The following is a 27133-nucleotide window of genomic DNA, read 5'->3' on the forward strand; positions in this document are numbered from 1 at the left end:
TTAAAACAGAGTCCATTAAAATAAAGTTATTTTAAATTGTAATGATATTTCACATAATAAACTGTTTATTGTATTTTTTAACCAATTAAATGCAGCTTTGTTAAGCATTAAAGACTTCTTTTAAAAAAAAATATATATATATTTTAAATATCTTACAGATGCCAATGGTAGTTTGAATGGTAGTGTCTGATATAAAAACAAAATAAATATCAAATGATATATTAAAAATCAAAGAATTATATATAATTATGAAGTTCAGAAGTTTCAGAAGCTGAGAAATGTTGAGAAATTTATAGACTGTATCAGAGTGTATAAGAAGTGACTAACAAACAGTACCTTCACAAGTTCCATGACTAGATAGAGCTCAGTGGGCGTATCCACCTCCTCAATCAGCATGATGATATTAGGATGCTTAACACGTCTCAACACTGCCACCTCACTCTCGATCAGGTGCTCCTGTGTGTTCAAAGCATGTGTCACAACAAATTCCCAACTATACAGCAACTCTCTGCATTATTTTGCCTTTAGCTGCCGAGGCATGAATTCCTGAGGTTTTCTCTTGCAGGAAACCAGGCAAACAGGAAATCAACTTCCTTGGTTAAAACACAGACTGAAATTAGATTATGAGACATTGGCCACCAATATAACTGCTGTTTACATATCATTCATACATGGCCAAAAGAATGTGAACACCCCTTCTAAATAATGGGTCTTGCTGTTCCAGTAATTCCAATGAAAAGGAATCAAAATTCAGCAGCATACAATGACCTTACAACTTTGGTGCAACAGTTTGGGGAGGAACTTTACCATTCTAACCCCAGTAGATAAAGGGAGATCCATAAATACTTTTTTTTACTGAGTTTGGTATAAAAGAGCTTGACTGGTCTGTACAAAATCCCTTAATGCCATTGAACACCTTTAGGATAAATTGGGTGTCATTTGTTGGTCAGCTTTTCTCCCATGACTTGCAAAAACTGCAGCATACTGGATTAATGGAAATACATAAAATATAATCTAATCAGCCATATTAAATGGACCAAAGAAATAATTCACGGACCACCGAGATGTAAATAATTTGCATTGCAATAACTCAACCTTTCAGGCAGTGTTCAAAACTCATAAACAGCTATAATTGCATCATTATAAGGCCACAATATATGTATTATCAATAAAAACAATGCAAAATACAGTTTCGTGGCTGGTAAGGAATATTTATAGCTGGTATTTTCTCAATTCACTCTCTCCATTGGCTGGTGTCGCAAAAAGTCTGTAAAGTCCAACTCACTTTGCCTCTGCATTTGTTTTTATCGATGATCTTCAGTGCAAACTCCTTTCCAGTGGATCTGTGGAAAGAAAGAAATAGAACAATAGACTTTGTTTCAGGGAGGTTAATGAAGGTCTGTTTTGAGTGCATTCCTCAGGAACCAATTTATAAGCTGGATGTCCTTTTTGTGCACAAGAGATCTTCCTTTGAAAATTCTAGCCTAAAAACACAAACAGGAAAACCGAATCTAGATGTGGACAGTATTATTTATGTATTTTAATCAGAGATCACGACAATAACCAACTTAGAAGGGAGAACAAACAAAATACAACACAATTCTATTGACCCCGAAGAGCTATTTTATCGTTTTCTGACAGAACATAACAAAGAAAAAAAAAACATTTTTAATTATTTTGTAACTTGTAATTTTCTTACCGTTCGACACACTCCTTTACCACAGCAAAGTTCCCGTCACCTATGACTTTGCCAATTTTGAACTTGTCCAAAATAGTGGAAGCAGCAAGGTTCCTGTTTCCATTAACTAAAGGGAACAAACCAATACATGAAACATATCAGACTAAAAAGAACATAATTTTCTTACCATATGATCAAAAATGTTTTCATGTGAAAAGTCATGAGTGTAGGGATGTTTTGTAAAACCACCAACATCCTCATCCAGCAATTCGAATTTGGTCAGAGCACTAGGCAGACAACTAGCCGAAGGTCATTCTGACTCATACAGGGACGTTTGCTCATACACAGCCACCACAGTGTGTGAAAGTGTGGGAAAGTGTGTGGTGGAGTGCCTGAACAAATGTGGCACAGAGTGGCATGTGTCAGCACTTTCAACGCCAAACCTTGTCAGGCCCCTGAAATGCCCTTCGGGGACTTCTGGGCTTGAAACACACTAAGATCCAAGGTGAGTGAGGACATGCCAGTGATTCATAGCGGGTGGACGTTTACCTTCAGGGCTCATACTGTTGTTATGTTGTTGGGGAGTCTCAGAGGAGCCGTTCACATTGGTTGCAGAGGAGTGATGTGCTGGAATCTGCAAACAGAGACAAAATAAGTCACAAAGAACTAAAACATTTAAAACTCCTTAAAAGCACCATAGATGTTTTACTTACATACATGATAGGGCTGGGCAATATAACTAAAAAAGTGTGAGTGATTTTTGTTTTCCAAACATCAAATGTAGCCGAGCATATTAAAAATGTATTTTTAAGTAAGTAAAAGTATTCAAGGCAGGGCCTTAACCATCATAGAATTGATCAATAGGTCAAGGCATGTTTTCAACAATGTTTTTCACAATGAAACAGTGCAGAATGAACATAAGGCACAAATATTACAATGGCTTTTGTCATCACAGGAATAAAAAACATTTTAAAATATATTAAAATCAAAACCAGTTATTTTAAATTGCAATAATCTTTCACAATATTTCTATGTATTTCTGAACAAATAAATGCAGTCTTGGTGAACATAAGAGACTTCTTTCAGAAACTTAAAAAAAAAAAAAAATCTTACTGACCCCAAACTTCTGAATGATAGAGTTTTACTGAACATAAGACTCCAGTGAACATTTCCAAAGCGATAATGCTAAGTATTATTCGAATCAGAGTTTGATGAAATCATTTAGATTCATTTCTGATTCATAAAAAATCATAAAATGAGCTTTGCCTGAAACTGGTGAAGCTGTATGTATACTGAATGTGCTTTAGTCATTATTGGTAAAAGTGCACATTTACCACCTTCCTGATTCACAAATCCATATTCCTGGTAATATAAAATAAGTATACATTATTACCTTACTTTATTAATTTCATTAAATCAAAACTAACGAAATATATCAGTTCATAGATATTAAAACATGTCTTAGCAGTCAACAAGGTATACGTTACACGCACGGATCTCAAAAGAAGCCATTGCCCAAATAAAAGTTAATTAAACGCATTGTGATATTTATCACCAAATCAGCATGATGATCAAACCTTAGGAATTCATGCAGATTTATTGCTCAGGCAGCTAAAGGCAAAAGAATGCATGATCAAACCATAGGTTTGTTCGCTATATTGCCCAGCCCTAGTAAAAAGAAAATCACTGTGAACTGGATATACTGTAGCAGCTATACGATTATACTAAACCTTCAAATAAAGCATAGTATTTTTTATCAATAGCATACTGCCATCTGACACTGAGCATCATCCTTAGTGAAATAAATGATTGATGAGAAGACAAAGAGAACTGTCTGGAAGACAAACTGCGTGTGACTGTGATTGAAAAAAAGGGACTTAAAATGTTTTAAATGGTCTTGCAATCAGTATGATAAAAAAGCCTGCATGTTATCTTGATTCAGCAGCCAAATAAGAATTAAACCGAAGTGACAGTGTCATGTGAGAGAACACTAAGTAAGCCAATGGAGACAAAATACTGGCAGCACCCTGGTTAAAGCTGGTGTAATAGAGGCCACAGGATTCCTCTAGGTACACAAGTAACAGTTGGGTGTTTTGAAGGATTCAAATACTCCAGTGGATTGTAAGTTGAAATATACAGCCATATACTATGCTGTTAAAGTGACTGATACAATCATTTGTGTAAGATCCCAACTAAAAACGTGAATACCCAGAAGGAACTGCAGCTAATTTGAATGCTGCTACAGAAAGCAGAGTTTCATAATACCTGTACAGAGAGACAGAGGGGGACTCCCATCCGCTTGTTGCAACTAAACTAAAGGCAAGTGGGAAGATATTTATGTAACCACAACGTTGGCGCGTTTGGTCTAAAATTAGCTTGAAATCTCAGGAACAAAGTGCAAAGAACCTGCCTCACAGGCAACTTACCATCAAACCACTTATTCAGCCATATCCCCAGTATAAGAGCACAATAATGGTAGAACACTATGAATAATTTGTTAAAGGCTGTTTCATAATAGAAATTCACTGTTTCTATTAAATATGCTATGAAATATGCTATTTTCTAGTTTCTGAAAATAGCATATTTCTAAGTTTTTGATGACATTGGTCTTATACAGCTTTGTAGACTTAATATAATGTAATATAATTTTTACTTAAACAACATTTCACTTTGTTTCAGATTTTTTATCTCAGAGTCAGACTTCATATTAGAGTTCTTTAGGAAAAACAAAATAAATGAATAAACGAGGCAATTTATGACATATAAGAGATTAAATTAATATGCATGACACTGGCCAAATCATTTTTTATTTATTAATTTCAACTCCAAATGTCTGAATTGCAGACTTACTATCTTGACAAATCTAAGCATAATATATGACATGTCGAGCTCTCTTCTGAAAAGCTAAGTCATCCTTGTGAGATCCCTAAGGAAGTGGATCTCTCTCTCTCTCTCTCTCAAAAAAAAAACAAAAAAACAAAAAACAACATCTGAGGTCTCATTTGTGATTTTTCTATAAGTTGACTTTGTGTGTGCCAAACAACTCTCTATTCGCTATTAAATCTACCACTAAATCCTCTAAAAATGAATGAAAGTGTCTCCTTGTCATGCAGTTTATCCTTGTGCTTTCAAGAAGCTTTAAAGATAGCACCCGTACAAAAAAGAAGCTTACTGTCTGATAGACAGGTCAGTTAAGCAGATTAACACCAGGAGTTCTCGAGGCTATGATCATACTTGACTTTGACCTTTGGTTTAATTACAGATCTGTAGTCAGATCTCATGCCTAGACTCACAGTGCTTCCAAGAATAGGAGTGATTAGGCCTATCAGAGCGGAGTTTCTGTTACAAGTGCTGTTGAAGACTTCTATGTCCTTACAAGATAATGTTGAAACAATACTGATGCTAAATGACCACTATAACTACTGAACACTCTCAAATGTTTTATGCACCTGGTATGGTGTTATAATTAGAAACTCTAATAAAGGAAAATCAGGGGCAAGTAACATTTTATATATATATATATATATGTGTGTGTGTGTGTGTGTGTGTGTGTGTGTGTGTGTGTGTGTGTACACCCTGGACCACAAAACCAGTCTTAAGTCGCTGGGGTATATTTTTAGCAATAGCCAAAAAAACATTGTATGGGTCAAAATTATCAATTTTTCATTAGGATATTAAGTAAAGATCACGTTCCATGAAGATATTTTGTAAATTTCCTACTGTAAATACATCAAAACTTAATTTTTGATTAGTAATATGCATTGCTAAGAACTTCATAAGGACAACTTTAAAGGCGATTTTCTCAGTATTTAGATTTTTTTTGCACCCTCAGATTCCAGATTTTCAAATAGTTGTATCTCGGCCAAATATTGTCAGATCCTAATAAACCATACATCAATGGAAAGCTTATTTATTCATCTTTCAGATCATGTATAAATCTCAATTTCGAAAAATTGACACTTAAGACTGGGTTTGTGGTCCAGGGTCATATATGTATATATGTATATATTTATATATATATAATTTTTTTAGCAAACCTACCTGCCTATAAGAAACGCACTTTATGTTTGTTACAATAGTAACAATACCATTCAAATATTTATGCTGTGAGTGATTTGAACAAACTACTGAATTTTTACACAATAAATGACAAAGGCAACTGTAACAGAAAAAAGTTAATTAACCCACTGTCCCTAAAAGAAATATCATTGCTGTTAATATAACTGCAGAGTTTTATATAATGTATTAAAAGTGGACATAGATTCTTATATAACAAAACATAAAATATTATATTTTTTAATATAATATATGCTTTTTATTATATACTGATAAGCTTATAAGTCCAAGAACATATTTTGGTTAAACACTTTACTGAAACAATGTTCACTTCATATTTTAAATATTCAATATTTCAATTTTTATTTCAGAAATTGCCACAAACCGAACAGCCTTCATAAAATCTTGTATATTAGCTACCAGAGATATCACTGACATTCATGTTACCATTTAACAAACAACAAAGAAATAACAAGGTAAACGCTTGTATATATCATCAAAAGAATGAAAACTTTAGACAGCAGAAAAAAATACATAACTTCTAATTCAAAATCATTTTTCCTGAACCGTATTTTTTTCTTAAGGATAGGAAATAGTTAAGTTATAAAGTGTCATCACGCTAACCTGAAGAAATTTAGGGGCATTACAACTGCTGCTTCAATTTGTTGTGAGGCAATAATTTCGGCAGCCTCACTAAACCCTTAATCATGAGTGAGAGTGTTAAGACGCTGTCATCCATGAGTCAGCATTCAGAAGCCTGATCTTATTTTTGACTTGATGAAGAAATAATCTATTCTAAAACTCGCCATGTTTTGCTAGTAAACTGATTAGCAGCACAGTGGAAGCCTGTTGCCATGCCAACGGGTTTACCTTGAAGTTGCGCATGCTGCGGGGGCTGGTCGGGGAGGAACTGGAGGATTTTGCAGATTTGGGGGTAGTGATTTGGCTGTTCGGCACTCCATTTACTGAGGATTGTGACAGGAAGAGGGAGGGAGACAGAGAACAGAGAAAAACACAATGTTACTTCTTACACTGCTTATTTTATGCTACACATGCATTGTCTCAGACATCATCAGTAATAGTGCTGAACACATTTCAGTCAGTTTGAAAAGAATATTATCTACTTAATGTCAGCTGGTCATGTGATTTCAACATGGCGGATACCATGAGTAGGTAGTACCTGTCCTATACTTAAAAATCAAGTATCATTTACATCTTTTTTCATTTACATCATCAAATCTCATTACTTCATTTTCATCAAACCTGTATGACTTACTTTCTTCCGCAGACAAAAAAGACAAACAAAAGGCTTGTTTCCAAACGATCAGTCTATATGACTTGCCAGTCTACTAAAATCATATAATTCTTCCCATTCATTGTAGCTGTCAAATTTTATTTGTGCAATTTTAATGTGTGATTTTATACAGGCATAAGCAGTGTTGAGGGTAATGCATTACAAGTAATGCAAGTTACGTAATCAGATTACTTTTTTCAAGTAACTAGTAAAGTAATGCATTACTTTTAAATTTACAACAAAATAGCCGAGTTACTTTTTCAAATAAGTATGGCAAGTTACTTTGTTTTCCCATTTATTCCTGTCCCAGTGTTGAGAGGAATTGGGAGTGAGGTGCAGAGGCAGAGCACAGTTGCCAAAAATATAACTTTTGGGGGTTTTGTTATTAAAAAACAAATAAGCAAGCCTTCCCCAGAAGACAAAAAGTAATGTAAAAGTAACATAATGCAATATTTTCCATAAAAAGTAAATAAGTAACACAATTAGTAACTTTTTTATTGAGTATACTATAATGCATTACTTTCAAAAGTAACTTTACCCAACACTGAATATCAGTGAATTTAAATTAGGGTTGAGAGCTATGTGGAGGGAAATAACAACTTAAATTCTGATTTTCCTCACACACATAATGTACATAACTGGAGTCTTTGTCTTACGTTAATGTACTTATGCTCAACCAAGGGGGACGGAGTCCACTAGGGGGCCTCAAGATGACTTAAATGATTTAAAATAAGTCAAAACAAGTTTTAATAAAGGTTTGCATGTCTCCGAAAGCTATTGATATGCCCTTAATCACAAACAACTGAACAAGTAATTTAAATTCATGGGTTAAAAAGAATGGGAATCTTGAAGAACATTCAGCTCTTAAAACTTATGGAATCCTGAAATCTAATTATTTCATTTTAGTTGCTTATTTTAATATATGGACTCCCATAGTTTGTGTAACCTTGTCTTTACAGCTGAGAAACCTACAGTCAAGGTTGAGAACCATTGTGTTGTGTACATGTACATTGTTTAAAACAAAAATACTTTACTGCTGGCCCAATGGCAGGAAAATGACCTTAAAATTGTCAAAAGAAGAAACTCCATCTAAACAGAACTACCACACAGAATATGTGTATGGCTACATATGCGTGTGCAGCATAAGTCTCCTTGGCCTAGTCTTTTAACATACAGACACCACAAGGCTTCACGTGCACCACTCACCTAAAGCGAAATCCTCAAGGCTAAATCATAGAATTAGAGAAGGAATGGCTAAGATCTTTCTAAAAAGGCCACTTTAAAACAGTGTTATCAAGCATAAAACACTGTTTTTAATAGATAATGTCACCCAGATACATACAGTAGTAGTAGAAGAATTTAGCACAAAAAAAAAATGCGCGTTAATGGAACGCATCCCAAGTGTGTCAGAATTCACAGGGAGCGGGGATTTGTAGAAAAGCTGCTCTTGGCATTTCCTGCTGAGTTTGACGATAGAGGCATGAGCAGATTTCTCTCCAGGCATGCAAGAGAGACTTTACAGTTCACGGGCACAGGAATTTAGGGTGTGTGTGTACTGCATTATCCAGTCTAAGCAGAAAGCAGATGAGGATGCCTGCATTTAGTGTACACATCCAATTGGTATGTCTGATAGATTAGAGTATGTGCATGCCAGGGTTCGGGGCAGTGGCCAGTGAGGGAGTTTTAAATAGCACTCTAGACTAGCTGATGGATTTGGAAAGGCCATGGAGGAGAGCTATTAGCATGATTGAAGGGTTAGATGTCAGGTACAGCTCATTCCACAGATGAATGTCCCTTAGGTAAATTCAACATCATATGGGGAAGATTCTCTCAAGACGCTCAAGAATTTCATAGGGCTGTCAGATTCTCTAGTTGTCAGCTCCTGTCCTATGTTAGTCTTGGTTGTGGTAAAGGCATCAATAACTAGCATATAAGTATCAATTGTTCATAATGTAATGGATATGGTTGTGATTAAAAAGAATATGAACACACGACAGCCTACTTTTTACATATCAATGCCTATTCTGTATTTAGCTTGGCAGGAGCGGTGTTAAGCTGTGGTCATATGTGACCCTGGACCACAAAACCAGTCTTAAGTGTCAATTTTACAAAATTGAGATTTATACATCATCTAAAAGCTGAATAAATAAGCTTTCCATTGATGTATGGTTTGTTAGGATAGGACAATATTTGGTCGAGATACAACTATTTGAATATCTGGAATCTGAGGGTGCAAAAAAATCAAAATATTGAGAAAATCGCCTTTTAAGTTGTCCAAATTAAGTCCTTAGCAATGCATATTACCAATCAAAAATTCAGTTTTGATATATTTACGGTAGGAAATTTACAAAATATCTTAATGGAACATGATCTTTACTTAATATCCTAATGATTTTTGGCATAAAATAAAAATCTATAATTTTGACCCATACAATGTATTTTTGGCTATTGCTACAAATATACCCCAGCGACTTAAGACTGGTTTTGTGGTCCAGGGTCACATATTAGCAGAATTTTGTGGACAAAAAAAGTCCATTGACTATTATCAATAGACTAGCAATGTATGAAGCACAGCTTGCGCAGAAGTAACTTCCAAAGCAAGCAAATTACTGTTGGTCAACTCAGTGAATCCACTTGAAGCAGCTGTGAAATCTGCATGAATAAATCGCAAGAACTCTTACTGAAATTACTGGATTTTGTCCACAAAAATTTGCTGAACCATGATAAACGTGATCACACCTTTACTCAGTTCACATGTGAAGAGGTTAGCCAATCATAACAGAAGTCATTTACCTTTAGAAGTCTTAAAGGTACAGTAGAAAAACGTTTTGTTTAATTTTAAGGGTCAAAGAGAAAGTAGAAATGGACATGTAAAACTAAATGATGACCTTTTTTGGTGCAATAAACCTTGACAAATACTTACTTGGTGATTTCACTGGAGACTGACTATTTGCAGAGAAGTGTCCTGCTGTTCTTCTCACTAGAGTGGAGAGAAAAGCTATTTAACCAGGAACAGCACATTTCAGGAAGGAGTGGGAGAAGGAAAACGTTCTGCCCTACAAAGGCAAACGACCTTAACTCGCTAGAGTGTGAAACTGAGAACAATGACTTTAAGGTTATTTACTTGTCCAGCCAAATTAATTATAGGTAGGACATTGGAAATGTAACAATTAGATGATTTAGTAATGAAAATGATCTACATTAAAAAAATTGTGAGCTCAAACTTGATTTTTACCCCTATTTTGAAGTTAATATACTCTGCCTTTGCATTGTCTGCAAAACGTGAGAAGTCACACCAAGGCAAAAGGCAGTAACTTCCACATTATCAATATTTGGTTGCTGATCACCATTTACAAAACCGTTATAGTAACACCTGTATAAAATCTAGTGATCACGGGCTATCTCATATAGGCTATTGCATATAGTAATGTGACTGTATTAATTATTATTGTTTTGACCGTAACAAGCAGACTAAATGTTAAACATGTGAGTACCGTGGATACCAGTTTATTTGCTATGCTCATTAACGTAAAATAATGCTAGACATAGCATAATTGCTTTTATATTGATTTGTATTAAATAGCCTAAACTAAAAGAACGACTTGTGGATTGATGTTAACTTCATTTTGACACACGGCTAAACAAAGGCAGAACGCCGTAACTCAATTTGAGCATTCCAAACAAAGTGAAAGAACCGTAACTGGTGTTATACGGTGTTCTGCCTTGGTTTCTCTAGGGCTTACGGTTGAGACGACCCATTATTTTCTCGGAAAAACAACTAAATTGACTCAAGATACTTATGCACATGATAAAGGATGTCTTGAATGTCCCAAAAATATCAATAACTCATTTTTGACAAAAATCGAAGTTGCAGTCTTTTGCTTTGCACGGCAGAGTTGTTAAAGAATGTTATATTTTTTAAACAAAGATTTATGTGGTAACAGGATTGTGCTGTTTGTGTCCATGTTGCATGACACTAGTGCAGTGTATCCTCACCAGATCCAGGGGATTTGCTGCGGCGGGTGGGTCCTGGACTTTTACTACCAGAGTATCTCACAGGGGGAGCAGAACGAGGAGAATAGGACGACTTGAGGACCTGACATTCTAGACACAGAGACAATATAAAAAATTAGCAAGGCATGTATATATACGTGTCTCATAATATCTCATGATGCCTCTTTTGCAAACTTTTGCAAAAGATACAAGTAAAATTAGGAGCAGTTATTGTCTTTACTAATTCCAAATAATTAACCTTTTTGCCTGGTTGACTAATTGTTCACTATATTTCAAAAGTTTGGGGATTTAAAAAAAAAATTATATTGTTGAAAGAAGTCTCTTTTACGCTCACCAAAGCTACATTTATTTAATCAAAAATACAGTAAAAAACGTAATATTGTGAAATATTACAATTCAAAAGAACTGTTTTTAAATGTAAAGCTGACTGTCAAAGCTGAACTTACAGCAGCCATTAATTAAGTCTTCAGTGTCACATGATCCTTCAGAAATTCTAATATGCTGATTTTCTGCTCAAGAATCATTTCTTATCATCAATGCAGTAAACATTTGTGTGGCTTCATATTATTTGAAACTACAATACTTTTTTTGTACCATTAAAAGCATGGTAGAAAAATATTCAGTTAAGGGTCAAACGAAAGGTGAAAATTGTCATGTAAAATTAAATTTTGACTGTTTTTGGTGCAAGAAACCTAATATTATAACAAAGCTTCAGGAGAAAATATATAGTTCACTAAATGTATTTACTGTAATTTTTTGATAAATATGTGTCCTTGCTAAATTAACAGTATTAACTAATATATATATATATATATATATATATATATATATATATATATATATATATATATATATGTGGAAACTGTGATATTTTCAGGATTCTTTGATGCATAGAAAGTTCATAAGAACAGCATTTATTTGAAATAGAAATCTTGTAACATTATAAATGTCTTTACTTTAATTTTTGATCAAATTAATGCATCCTTGCTGAACAAAAGTATTAATTTCTTTAAAAAAAAAAATAAATGACCCCAAACTTCTGAATGTAAATGTATAAATCTGATAATTTAAGCATGAGCCACCATCTTAATTTACCTTTTTGGAAACAAACACACAGACAGGAACAGTACATGTATACACACATCAAAACATGCTTGCATCAGGGCTAATATAGATGCATGTTAGTAAATGAATGGTATCTGCAGACAATTTCCAAATTCACATGTGCCAAGACTGTGAAGCTTTCTGCAGAGGCGTAATCAAATTGTCTACTCAAGCCCTATGAGAGCAGACCATCTTTCTAATGAGAGCAGTGGGTGCAGAACTTCAGTAAGGAATGACTGAATAGAAGCTGCTGGATCTGTCCTGTCGATTACACGCCGCTTGCTAGTGATGCCGAGCAGAGATAAATTAGCTGATGAGTACCAGATCGTTAAGTGATGAAGATAAAACAAGCCGAATGCCATTATTAAAATGCCATTACTACCCAGCTAATTTGTTTCATGGAGCTTAATTTAAGAATTTAACAGCAGAATCTGAAAGAGAGTGTGTAATGAGTTCTTTAGTTACAGAAGATTAAGATTTGTGGTGGGCTTGCATTTTAAGGACACTCCACATCTGCTGCAGAAAGAAAAGGTTGAGCAGTAAATACTGACAGATGCAAACTTACCGTTTCTTTATATTTTTGGAAAAGTCCTACTTAACCTAAGTGGGGCAGCAAAGAAGATCTAGGACAAAATGCCAAGCAGATGAACTAAATTCACACAGCTATGGATCGTTATCAAGGGCGTGAGTGGGGTAAATGCTACAAGAACTGGAGGCATTTCAGCAAATGAGGATGAAAATTATAGACTAAGTTAAACTTTTTTATTTAGAACTTCACAGCCACAGAATGCCTTCACTTCCCCACCTGCTTTACCATGTTCACTAGTAGACAAATGTAAACTAAACACTGAACAATGTGAGGAACTTCTCATAACAAGGTCACTTCCTCTGACAGTTGTGTTTTTTTCTGGAAAATGAATGAATTTTTGCAACCTAGTGAATGAATGACTCCATTGTGGAAAATGTACTATTAAAATACGTTCACTTCTTTTTCTGAAGGTGACAACAGATAGTAAGTTAGTATTGTACTAAAGCTGAAGATAAGTAACAAAACAAAAGTTGTATAAGATTTATATGTAATGTGTGTATATATATATATATATATATATATGACAGAAGCCTCTGATGCTCATTTGTTGAACAAGAAACATTTATTATTATCAAATCAATGCTAAAAAGATTTGCCGCTAAAATATATATATATATTTTTTTTCCCTGGAAACTGATAGATTTATTTTCAGAATTCTTTGATGCACAGAATGTTCATAAGAACAGCATTTATTTGAAATAGAGATCTTTTGTAACATTATAAATGTCTTTACTTTAATTTGAGATCAATTTAATGGATCCTTGCTGAACAAAAGTATTAATTTCTTTAAAACATAAAATCACCCCAAAATTTGAACGGTAGTGTATATTAATTATAATGCAAACAAATATATAAACACAAATCTAAATCTCCTGTAAATGTAAAATTCAAAATAGTCTCAGTTATTAAAAAGGAAACACTGAAACAAAAAGCAGACCTGCATAAGAGGCCTTTAAAGGGGTCATGAACTGGCTTTTCCATTTGAGGTCTACTTTTTTTACATTCAAAAAACATATTTTTGCATTTCAGATCCACGTATTTACATTCAAAAACATCAAAATCAATAAGTAATAGACTATTTTCTTCCCTGGTTTTGAGGCCGGCTCGAGAATTGCTTGGTTTTTATGGGCGCTTCCACTTAAGACTTGGAAGCAAACGCCCACTGCTATGATTGGATAACAGTTTTGCATAGTTAACTACTGTTGTGTGTGCCTGTTTGACAAGCTACGTCCTTCACAGTTGGAGCCTTCTGTGACTTTGGTTAGACACGTACACATAATCAGGACATATCAAGCGATCTCTAACTAAGCATTGGTGACACATAGTACAAATATTTTTTACTCACATAAGTGTGCTGCGCCATTCCTGTCAGATCCAATATAGATGGAACAGCATTGCTGGAAGGTTATGCAGTGACTGTGTTCTTCCACAACCAGGCACTGCACAATATTTTGCGATCTTTAACGACATGTTTATTGCTTGGTTGCTCGATCTGGTTTAGCGCCACTTATGTTATTTCCCTATACTATGTCATGCGTGAATCAGTGGGCGGGGCTACAGAATTAGGTGTTGATATTCTTCTGTGGAGGCGGCGTTTAACCTATCTATTACGCCATAGGTATGCACATTCCAGGATCTGGCGTTCGCTGGGCCTGGTGTCAATAAAAGCTTTTATTTCAGTAACAAGGACGTTTTCAGTTCTGAAACTAACAGGATTTTCTTTTAGTACGATGATCTCTTGCATATCAAAAGCTCAAGTAAAAGTTGATTTCTCAATTCATGACCCCTTTAAAATAGTCTACAGGTCTATTAATGACAACCAGCATTAGTAGATTAGATCAGTGATTATAAAAAGAAGTGTCCTAATGTTGTCACAATCCTTACTTTCTCTCTGTATTTTATATAAAAAATATTGATTGACAGCTTATTGTTATGCTGAAAACTGCTGTCATTTTTCGGAGACATTTTCTTTTATTGGGATTTTTCCACACTCCCCTTTTCAGGACATACAACTCTGATCACTGGTTGTTTTTAAACAATCATGTACAATTAGTTAAATACTTATTTTTTTATATTATGAAGACAATTACTTTTATTGGCCAACACAGATGATTGGCTGATGAATCCCTAATTAATATAGACAATACAATAACAGACCATGGCTATAAATGGGATAAGCCAATTAAACTTAATATTTAATCATTTGAATTGATTGCATTTTAAACAGTCAGGTATCCATATCCATGCTGATTACAGTGCATGGTGTGTTCCTAGATGTGTAGTGAAGGGATACAAATATATTATTAGAGTTTAGTATGAGAGACATTGGTTTGAAATGAAGTTAGTGTTTAGCTGAGCCTACCGGTTATAAAGGCTGTGGAAGCCTTACCACTGTGATCCAACACAAAATCGTCCTGTGCATAACGGTACTTCTCAGGGCCGCACGCGATGAATACGTCATCGTCCCCGAAAAAGTCTTCCAAACATGTAATCTGGACAGAGAGAGGAAGGGGTGGGGGAAGACGAAAAGAGAGAAACACTGTTTGAGAAATTAATGGAAGTAACCATGTGACTGCTAACTGACGAACTGATAAAGCATGTAGTAGCTCACAATACTGCACTGCAGAATATCCAGACCAGGAGTTTGAAATACCAGTAGCTAGACTCAGACTGCAGATGGTTTGCACATTTTTTGCACAAATGGATTTAAACATAATAAAAAATGTGTTAAACAGAACTGGAGATAATACACTCTTATTGATAACTAAAAGCATGTTTGTAGAATTTTATCAATGAGGGGCATTCCTTTTCTATTGTGCTTTCAGCAGATTTCTGTAGGTGCAGATTCCATGTCGGCCAACCAATAGCTAAACACACATTTGAACTTTAAAACTGAGTCAGGATCAACTCGAATACAGTATGAAAATTATTTATTTAATAATCAACTAATCTGCTCAAACTGAGTTAGATACAGGGATCGGTAATGCCAAATTGCCCCTGGCCTTTGTCAATCATGGCCTCCTAATAATCCCCAACCACTTGATTGGCTCTATGACTCTCTCTCTTCTCCACCTGTAGCTGGTGTGTGGTGAGCACACTGGCGCCGTTGTCTTGTGGCTGCTGTCGCATTATCCAGGTGGATGATGCACACTAGTGGTGGTTGAGGAGAGGCCCCCCCACATGATTGTTAAGTGCTTTTGGTGTACAACAATACACAATAAAGTGCTATATAAATGCATCATTCATTCATTCATGCCACATTAAAGAGCATCAAAACAACATTTATTGTTTAAATTTTGTTATAAAATTGACAGTTTGAAAGCTGAGACTTTGGACATGTTCATACTTGACAGGTTTGATTCGATTAAAGTGAACTCTTTATTGTACTATTGTATACTATTGTAATTCATTTGAATAAGTGTGACCAGTGCCATTCGAACATTGTTGCACACCAAACAAGCGGAGAACCATCTTTTCAGTTCACTTCCGAACAAACTCTGGTGCAATTTGATTGAAATGTGAACGGAACACAAACCAAAGACAATCAAAGACAAATCGTTGACAAGACACAGGACAAAATGCCCAAGCATACCTGGTTCTTCTTGCCAAAGGAGCTACAGTTTGTTGCCAATTACAGTTTGATACACTGACACAGTCAAAACACGCCATCTGACAAGCGCTAATTAAACATCACTGTTTCAGTGATTTTGGCCCTCCAAACTATTTCGTCTGAAACCAAAAAAAAAATCATTTTTGGCCAAATAAGCATTGGTGACACATAGTACAAATATTTTTTACTCACATAAGTGTGCTGCGCCATTCCTGTCAGATCCAATATAGATGGAACAGCATTGCTGGAAGGTTATGCAGTGACTGTGTTCTTCCACAACCAGGCACTGCACAATATTTTGCGATCTTTAACGACATGTTTATTGCTTGGTTGCTCGATCTGGTTTAGCGCCACTTATGTTATTTCCCTATACTATGTCATGCGTGAATCAGTGGGCGGGGCTACAGAATTAGGTGTTGATATTCTTCTGTGGAGGCGGCGTTTAACCTATCTATTACGCCATAGGTATGCACATTCCAGGATCTGGCGTTCGCTGGGCCTGGTGTCAATAAAAGCTTTTATTTCAGTAACAAGGACGTTTTCAGTTCTGAAACTAACAGGATTTTCTTTTAGTACGATGATCTCTTGCATATCAAAAGCTCAAGTAAAAGTTGATTTCTCAATTCATGACCCCTTTAAAATAGTCTACAGGTCTATTAATGACAACCAGCATTAGTAGATTAGATCAGTGATTATAAAAAGAAGTGTCCTAATGTTGTCACAATCCTTACTTTCTCTCTGTATTTTATATAAAAAATATTGATTGACAGCTTATTGTTATGCTGAAAACTGCTGTCATTTTTCGGAGACATTTTCTTTTATTGGGATTTTTCCACACTCCCCTTTTCAGGACATACAACTCTGATCACTGGTTGTTTTTAAACAATCATGTACAATTAGTTAAATACTTATTTTTTTATATTATGAAGACAATTACTTTTATTGGCCAACACAGATGATTGGCTGATGAATCCCTAATTAATATAGACAATACAATAACAGACCATGGCTATAAATGGGATAAGCCAATTAAACTTAATATTTAATCATTTGAATTGATTGCATTTTAAACAGTCAGGTATCCATATCCATGCTGATTACAGTGCATGGTGTGTTCCTAGATGTGTAGTGAAGGGATACAAATATATTATTAGAGTTTAGTATGAGAGACATTGGTTTGAAATGAAGTTAGTGTTTAGCTGAGCCTACCGGTTATAAAGGCTGTGGAAGCCTTACCACTGTGATCCAACACAAAATCGTCCTGTGCATAACGGTACTTCTCAGGGCCGCACGCGATGAATACGTCATCGTCCCCGAAAAAGTCTTCCAAACATGTAATCTGGACAGAGAGAGGAAGGGGTGGGGGAAGACGAAAAGAGAGAAACACTGTTTGAGAAATTAATGGAAGTAACCATGTGACTGCTAACTGACGAACTGATAAAGCATGTAGTAGCTCACAATACTGCACTGCAGAATATCCAGACCAGGAGTTTGAAATACCAGTAGCTAGACTCAGACTGCAGATGGTTTGCACATTTTTTGCACAAATGGATTTAAACATAATAAAAAATGTGTTAAACAGAACTGGAGATAATACACTCTTATTGATAACTAAAAGCATGTTTGTAGAATTTTATCAATGAGGGGCATTCCTTTTCTATTGTGCTTTCAGCAGATTTCTGTAGGTGCAGATTCCATGTCGGCCAACCAATAGCTAAACACACATTTGAACTTTAAAACTGAGTCAGGATCAACTCGAATACAGTATGAAAATTATTTATTTAATAATCAACTAATCTGCTCAAACTGAGTTAGATACAGGGATCGGTAATGCCAAATTGCCCCTGGCCTTTGTCAATCATGGCCTCCTAATAATCCCCAACCACTTGATTGGCTCTATGACTCTCTCTCTTCTCCACCTGTAGCTGGTGTGTGGTGAGCACACTGGCGCCGTTGTCTTGTGGCTGCTGTCGCATTATCCAGGTGGATGATGCACACTAGTGGTGGTTGAGGAGAGGCCCCCCCACATGATTGTTAAGTGCTTTTGGTGTACAACAATACACAATAAAGTGCTATATAAATGCATCATTCATTCATTCATGCCACATTAAAGAGCATCAAAACAACATTTATTGTTTAAATTTTGTTATAAAATTGACAGTTTGAAAGCTGAGACTTTGGACATGTTCATACTTGACAGGTTTGATTCGATTAAAGTGAACTCTTTATTGTACTATTGTATACTATTGTAATTCATTTGAATAAGTGTGACCAGTGCCATTCGAACATTGTTGCACACCAAACAAGCGGAGAACCATCTTTTCAGTTCACTTCCGAACAAACTCTGGTGCAATTTGATTGAAATGTGAACGGAACACAAACCAAAGACAATCAAAGACAAATCGTTGACAAGACACAGGACAAAATGCCCAAGCATACCTGGTTCTTCTTGCCAAAGGAGCTACAGTTTGTTGCCAATTACAGTTTGATACACTGACACAGTCAAAACACGCCATCTGACAAGCGCTAATTAAACATCACTGTTTCAGTGATTTTGGCCCTCCAAACTATTTCGTCTGAAACCAAAAAAAAAATCATTTTTGGCCAAATAATTTGGGCTGGTGCAATTTTAGTGCATCACTACTTTTAGATAACTGTACCAACTCTGCATTAAGGCTGAGTAATATACAGTACGTCTCTAGGAATACAAAAAGGAAACCTTTTGAGAGCACATGCAAACACACCCACATACACTTGCAACTGCAGTGGCAGTGGGCAAAGAATGATGCCCGGATTTCAGCCCACTCCTCCACTCATGAAGGTGGGAAGCAAGAAACAGATGGTCCCAATGTGGAGCTCCATCAAGCACACACACACACTTCTACATGGAATTGAGAGAAAGATCAGACAGATGGAGAGGAAGACAGCCCTCTCTTCCCCTTCATGAGCCTGACACTATACAGAGAAAGACACAAATGGCAAGAGAGAATTGCTCCAATATCTCTCTTGTACTTTGTTAACAGGAAGCTAATGATAATGAGCTATTCAACAGCCTCTCGTGGCAATGAGGTCTTTAAATATCCTCACTGCACACATAAAACGACATTGCAACACAACTGAGCTCAAGCATTTCAGCCTCTTTGTGCTTCTGTTTAGATTTTTTAGCAAATTCGCATTATTAGCATTATAATCTAACTGATTAGCCAGTCATAATACTTTTATTAGTCACTTTAAAATCACACATTAAGCACATTTATAAAGTAACATCCTGAAACGGTTCTCTCTGAATCACATACAAATCTGAACTAAAAGGAATCTACATGGCCAGTCTGTGGGATGGTTCAGTATACCCATCAATCAGCAGATCAGAGGAGCATATGGTTGTTGGCCTGACACAGTAACAGGCTAAAGCCACACTGGGAGACTATTAAACATGCCTGAATCATTTTAGCTGATATCTTGGATCTGTAAAATTAAGTACAGTCTGCAATGGAGCCAAATATGTTTTGGTAAATTGACTGATGGAAACACAAGATACATATTTTTGTCAACCGAGGTTCAAGAGCACATACACTGTCAGAAAAAAAGCCCAAAAATAGGAACTTTAGGGGTACAACAGCTTGTCACTAAAGCACCAGTTCTCCACCGGGGGCCTCAGCTCACTTCCAAGATGGCTTAAAATGATTTAAAACAAGACAAAACAAACTTTAAAATAAGCTAAAACAGCTAAAACTCAATATGTAAGCTTACATCACATTTTTACTTTAATTAGTTCCCTCTACATTAAATCGTTCTCACTGTCTTGGGATACCTGGATAAATTAGGGATTTATAGACCTGGAAAAGTCATGGAAATCCTAAAAAGTGGAAATGTACATTTTATAAAGTATATAATTTTTTCTAGTTTTTTCAAGCTTTAAAATATTTTATTGGGTAGAAATATTTGTGAGTAAAAAATAATTTGGAAAAAAACACTAATTACTGTAATCAAAAGTGTAAACCCTGAATAATATTCAGTTATTGAAATTTCTTTTAATATATACTGCCATTCCCAGTGTCTGTAAAGTTTGTAGAAGTACCATATCATAGGGGCCTTTCAGCAAGTTACACCTGCTATTACATTCAACATGCAAAAATTAGTTTGTACCAATTTTGTAAGATGCCAAAAAAATGACATGGACAGCATGAAACATACTGCAATGTGTAGATTTAAACAGTTAAAACTATGTTAATGCTGGTTACCAGTATACTTGGGACATTTCCAAGCTCTCACCCTCAGTACTCGCCCTCCTGTCATTCCAAACCTGTCTGAATTTATTTCTCCTGTTGAACACAAAAGAATGACTAAATGCATATATTTTTAAGAATGTTGGTAACTAAATTTCTGCTCCCTGTTGACTATGGAAGTCAATGGAGACCATCAACTGGTTACGCTCTTTAAATCTCTCAAATGTCCTTCTTTTATGTTCCAGGGAAGAAAGTCAGTCACACAGGTTTGGAATGACAGGAGGGCGAATATGAAGTAGAGATGGTTGCTTGCAGAAGCCATGCATGCTGGTGTTTTGTTGCAGATCTATGACTCGATCCCCTGAACTTTCCATCTTTCCCTTGACTTGTATCCTGCTCTCTCAATGGTTGTAGGTCGTCGCCGATGTCATTTCCAGTCAAAACACATTTCACACTGCAGGACTGTGAGTTGCCGACAGGTCCAGATATTTAGCATGCCAAATATCTCACGGGCATTGGCAACACATCGGGGCTTCTCTCAGATCAGAAGAGGTCTCCCTCGTTTCACTGATTGGCCCACCAGGAAAATCCCGGTGCTCATGATGGCAAGTACATGCTTGGTGTTCACGAATACTAGAATAAACAAAAAGAGGCATGATGCATGTGCAAAAAATGTTGCCAACTTTCTCAGTATTTTGGAAAGTTTTAAGTATTCTAAGCAGCTGCTAGGGGGTTACGATAGTTGTTAGATCTATAGAGTGACTGTATTATTATAATCAACATTACACATTTCTAAACAAGTCTTTTACTTATTTTATTTTAAGTTTCTTACAAGGTGTTCATTAAGACTTGTATTATTAAGCTCCTTTGAGCCTTAAAGTACAGGCCTGTGCTTAGAGAGACCTGACAGGGTGCTGAGACTAATAACAGCCCTGCTTCATTTGGCTGACAATAATGAAGGGTGTAAGAGCTGCATTGCTCTACACTGTGTCAAGACAGAAAGAACGAAAGGATTTAGAAATATAAAGCACTTAAATGGGATGAGGGGAGGAGTTTTATGCTCAAAACAAAGACATGCTATGGTTCTGCCATTTGGGTTCTTATTTGACCAGAGAGCCAATGCAGAGTACTTGAATGTCAACAAAAAGGAAAGGACAATGCAATATCAGAGTATTAGCCAAATAGACTTGAAGGGGGAAAAACAGAACAGCACCTATAGCTCCAGCACTGATTACTGCTAATGTGCTGTTAGCTTTGCTGTTTCTTTTAAGCAAAATCGATTACTCAGAGGCTTTGCATGAGCTGGACCCTTCTAGGCTTAGAGGAGTTTGTCAACCATTAGCTACTAAAGTAGAGGAGGGGCAGTTAAGGAAAAAGGTTTTCCTCACATCAGCCATTAATAATGGAGGCAATTAAAGGCAGTGTTGACAAATGAGCCTTTCACAGAGAAAATCCAGTAACGATTATGTGTTCAGCAGCTGATACGTTTAAAGTAATGTAATGGGACGCTTCCGCTGCCAAGTCAAGTGGGTTTGACATTAATTGACATAAATTAACAAAAACCATCCGTCATCCGCCAGAACTGCTTCAGTGTATGACAGTCAGCGGAAGTGAGAGAAAAGTGTTTATTACATTTGAAATATGGATATTTTTCTTACAAAAATTCTTACATTGATTCACTACAGGGGGCCTTTATTCATCCCCCGGAGCCGTCTGCGGCACGTTTTATTATGAATGCGCAAGCTTTATTTGACGACTTGTGGACTGTTCAACTGCAACACCCGCTGACTGCAATGATAGAGCTTGGAATAGCCAGGAGAATTTTTAATATAACTCCGACTGGATTCGTCTGAAAGAAGAAAGTCATATGCACCTAGGATGCCTCGGGGGTGAGTAAAACACAACCTAATTTTCATTTTTGAACTAAACCTTTAATGTTTTTTTTTTTTGTATAACTATGCAGTTGTTATACTCACTACCGTTCAAAATTTGTGCTCAGCACAATTTCTCTAAAAGACTTAAATACTTTTATTCAGCAAGGATGCAATAAATTGACTGAAAGTGATAGTTAAGACATTTATAATTTTACATAACTTTCTATTTTTTAAATAAATGCTGTTCTTATGAACTTTGAATTAAAAACTAAAAAAAAAATGCATCCTTGTTTTCAACTCTTTTCAACATTGATAATAATAATAAATGTTTCTTGAGCACTACATTTGGGATATTAGAATGATTTATGAAGGATCATGTGACACTGAAGACTAAAGTAATGTTTGCTGAAAATCAGCTTTGCATCACAGAAATAAATTACATGTTAAAATATATTAAAATAGAAAACAATTCCGTTAAAATGTAATAATATTTCACAATATTCCTGTTTTTACTGTATTTTTGTTCAAATAAATACAGACTTGGCGATCATAAGAGATTCAAATACCATTTAAAAAGATTACATGCCCAAAATCTTTGAAAACGTCTCAGGTTACTTATGTAACCATGGTTCCCTGAGTAGGGAACGAGACACTGCGTCCTCTAGGGGTCGCTATGGGGAACGCCTCGTCGTGACCCGTGTCTGAAGCATACATTGAAAAAACACCAACTCGTTGGCCGGCGACAGCCATGACGTCACTACCGGTGCGACTCCAGTATAAATCGGCGCCGGGAGCTACACATCATTCTCTTCTTCGTCTTCATTGACTGTTCTGAATTTAGATGTTACCACATAAAGCACTTTTTATTTTTTTTTTTTACATTTTTACAAAAGAACTAAAGCAGCTCCCACAGCTTATACCACACATGACAGAAGAATAAAGGCAGTCTCAGAAGTCGGTCATCAAAAGTCTAATTGATGAGAACAAGTCAGAGAACAGGGCATCAGCTTTCATTTATCACTGCGATGAGATGAGCTGTCAAACCACAGTAACATCAGCACCAGGCTTCCCACGCTAAATCTGCTGTGTGGGATTGAGTCAATCAAAGGGCTTATCAGCTTTACAATATTTAACATTTGAATTTTAAGTAAAATAAAAAAAAAGTTATAATATTAATGCTATTATTTAAATTGTGTACCTGAATAATCTTAGCGGATATAATGGTGCCACATTTGTGCTTGAGCAGATTAACAATTTGCTCACAGCATTTATTATAAGATTAGAAACATTAATAAACAATATTCTGTTTCTGAGATGCAGGAATCCTGAAAGTAAATTTTTTCTAACAGTCTTTTTTTTTTTTTTGAGGTTTAACTGGTCCAAGTTTCTTAAAACCAGTATTATATTTGGTTCTTTGCATTCATTTTCCCCCAAAAACGTATGAATGACAGGAATTGGTGAATGTTTATGAAATTTAAAAAAATGAAAAAGTTAAACCTGCTATTCACTTTAACATCAGACAGAAATGTATTTGTACCAATTTACAAGATGCCATAAAAAAGGAAAATAAAAGAAAAGAAATGGACAGCATGAAACATAAAACGCATGACCCATTATGAAAACAACAAAAACAGCCTATACCAGCATAGATTTAAACAGCTAAAACCATTTTATTGCTGGTTGCCAGTATACTTTTAATAATATACTTACCAGTATATGCTGGCCTACATGCAAAAACCAACTTGTGCCAATAACAATTTCTCAGAATTCAAGAGGAACATTAATAAATTCTATTCTGCTTCTCAGACATCAGGGATCCTGAAACAGGATCAGCATTATTATTTCCTAACAGCATTTTTTTGAGGTTCAACTGGTTCATGTTTCTTAAAAATAGCATTATATCTGATGCTTTGAATTATTTATTTGCAAAAAAAAAAAAAAAAGGGGACAGGAATTGGGGAATGTGTAGGAACGTGTAGAAATTTTTTTTTTAAATGACAATAAACAGGAAACTGATACAGATGAACAATGGGGCACATGGAAATCTTTTTCTGCACCCGTCGGACTTATTTGATAAAGACTCCAGACTGGGCAGACAAAAACAAAAGAGGGCACTGAGATCACACAGTGACCCCAGCTGGCTCCACTGACACGTTTCTGGTCGTGTGCCAGCCCTGTGTCTCCTAGTGACACCTGGGGGCCAGTCAGACAAGCCATAGACACGAGACACTTTCTATTTTGCCCGCTGCTTACATGAAGCATCCACACAGACGGTTTGTTATATTACAGTAATGTTGCATATGCAGATGGTAGTTTATATTAATGAGAATACACAGAATGATTGTTATCTTCATAAAACTTTGACCTCAATTAGTCTTTTAATCCTGATTTGCCCTTAAAACAAGTGAAGCAAACAATGTGCAGGTCCTCATGTGCCTCAGAGCCACCGCAGGATGCATCACATTTTTTATATTGCAAGAAAGCAACTAACCTACACTTGTTTTGTCACAATTCATTTAATTTGAAATATAAACCCTTGAGAGAGATAAAAACCCTATCCGATTTCCTTATTCCTGTACTGACTGTGAGGTAAAACTAATATGGGTGATTGACAGGTCAAAGAGATTATGACATCTAAATAAACTCTAGCAGACAGATTGTAAAATATTGAAACAAAGTGTCTTATTTACTGCTATGAGTTGATGATCTAATGTGATTTAAAGGACCTGAAGAGATGTGGTCTGAAGTCTGTTGTCTCTGCTATCAGATTGTATCAGAGATCAGTTTCTTGTTCTCATTATTCTGTCATACAAAAATAAAATGGCGTAAGGCTTTTAATATGTTAATGTACTCCAGGCCTACATGTCAATCACCAACCCCCACAGTCCATCACACCCGACATACACACAGCACCTATTTCAGGCACTAAAACACTCTTATTTGCACTCTCCCTCCGTCTACACTCTTAAAAATAAAGGTGCTTCAAAAGGTTCTTCAAGCGATGCTATAGAAGATCCATTTTTGGTTCCACAAAGAACCATTCAGTCAAAGGTTCTTAAAGGAACCATCTCTTGCTTATCTTTTTATAATCTGAAGAACCTTTTTTCACCACAAAGAATCTTTTGTGAAACAGAAAGGTTCTTCAGATGTTAAAGGTTCTTTATGGAGCCATTTAGACAAAAAGGTTCTTCTATGGCATCGTGAAGCACCTTTATTTTTAAGAGTGTATGTCAGAGCTGGGCAAGGCTATGATGCTTAAAAACAAAGAAAAAGAAAAAAATATATATAATAATAATAGATGACAGACAGATGGATGGATGGATGGATAGATAGAGCTATAACAATAATTGTGCAGCTGAATCACAATATAACCTAAAATATAACTGATTGTTAATGGATATATTATGTTGTTATTATATTGTTATAATGATGTAAATGTTTTTTTTCTCCTATTATAGTAATACATTAAAAATGCAATTCATATGTCCAAGGACTTGAATGGACCCCTTCTATGACCAAGCATGTTTTGATATTAAACAGAATGAAATCAAGAATATAAAGATGATACAACTGATATCATAATGAAAAAAAATTGTGAAATGATGTTTTCTGTTCACAAATTATGAAGCTTCTAAGTTCTTAGGGGGAGAAATTTGTCCCTCTCTCTCTATAATAATAAGTAATAATAAAATAAATAAAATAATTAAAAAAACTGCTTAATTGTTTAAAAAAATAAAATAATAATAATAACAATAATAATAAAAACTTCATAAGCCAAAATACTTTTTTACCCTATTTTAATCTCAGAGTCTCAGAGTCTCATAAGTCTATGAGTAAATTTTTACTTTAACTTGATATTTTATTTCTCCTAGTTAATTTCATTCTAGGTCACTTACAGCCTCTGTAAACCTCATATTAAAGATCATACTTTTTTCTCCTGGATTATGAATCCATTTTTAGACTCTTAATTTCTCTAAGGATCACTCATTTTTCAGCTTCCATTCATGTCTGCAGCTTTGCAAATCAGATCCCTTTTCAAGTATATGCTGAGATAACTGGCTTGGGTACAAAACATGTGTTTTTGGACATAACATAACATTCTTATTTCTCATTCCTAAGCAGATTTCAGAAAGCTTAAGGTCTATGTAGAGTGTTTTCACCAAATGTACAAATGACTTGAAAAACCAACAGAGCTCTAAACTTGAGTTTTCAAAAGTGACTTTTAAAGTGACTTCAATGAGGAAGAGGTGGAGGCAGCAGGGCACATATGGGTTAGCAATGATAACTTAAGTGTTTGACCCCTCTTCCCAGCCTCTCACATGCTACCTCCCCTCTGCAGTCTCCCTGGAGACCGACTTGTCCTCATGCAGATTTATAAAACCATTATGGAGGGTCTATTACCATGTCATTGGTTGCCTTTATCAGCTAATCACAAAGCACACAGCTGGGAGAAGACGTAATGCATCTAACATCTAGGTTAATACATCAAAACTGGTCAGTTTTATTTACTTATTACTAATTTGGCAACCCATATGTGAACTCCTGCCAAAGAAAGTGTGTCTTCTTTCTCTCCATCTGCTTCTGTGATGTAAAACCAAGCAAAGCTCTTTAAGGGAAAACTGAAATGGAAAAGAGCGATTGGCATTCATGGAGTTTGGACGTTAAGAAGCGTATCTGACTGAGAGAGT

At 35.6% G+C, this 27133-nt stretch overlaps 1 protein-coding gene across 7 annotated transcripts in view; it reads right to left on the bottom strand.

Moving 5' to 3' along the window:
• LOC107598728 (serine/threonine-protein kinase DCLK2-like) overlaps positions 1-27133 on the bottom strand; it is a 53809-nt gene that overhangs the window by 14672 nt on the left and 12004 nt on the right. For 5 of the 7 annotated variants that reach the window (XM_016290143.1, XM_016290139.1, XM_016290142.1 and 2 more), the window contains exons 3-11: positions 17555-17684; positions 11025-11132; positions 9952-10008; positions 6605-6699; positions 3944-3991; positions 2228-2312; positions 1700-1805; positions 1286-1343; positions 337-456 (exon numbers count right to left, since the gene is read on the bottom strand). In XM_016290143.1, the coding sequence (XP_016145629.1) occupies positions 337-456; positions 1286-1343; positions 1700-1805; positions 2228-2312; positions 3944-3991; positions 6605-6699; positions 9952-10008; positions 11025-11132; positions 17555-17684 (807 nt within the window). The remainder of the gene's footprint in view (positions 1-336; positions 457-1285; positions 1344-1699; positions 1806-2227; positions 2313-3943; positions 3992-6604; positions 6700-9951; positions 10009-11024; positions 11133-17554; positions 17685-27133) is intronic. The other 2 variants (XM_016290141.1, XM_016290140.1) reach the window with 1 other exon arrangement.

Source organism: Sinocyclocheilus grahami, unplaced genomic scaffold, assembly GCF_001515645.1.
Source record: "Sinocyclocheilus grahami isolate Dianchi unplaced genomic scaffold, SAMN03320097.WGS_v1.1 scaffold255.1, whole genome shotgun sequence".
In the NCBI taxonomy this organism is placed as follows: Eukaryota; Metazoa; Chordata; class Actinopteri; order Cypriniformes; family Cyprinidae; genus Sinocyclocheilus; species Sinocyclocheilus grahami.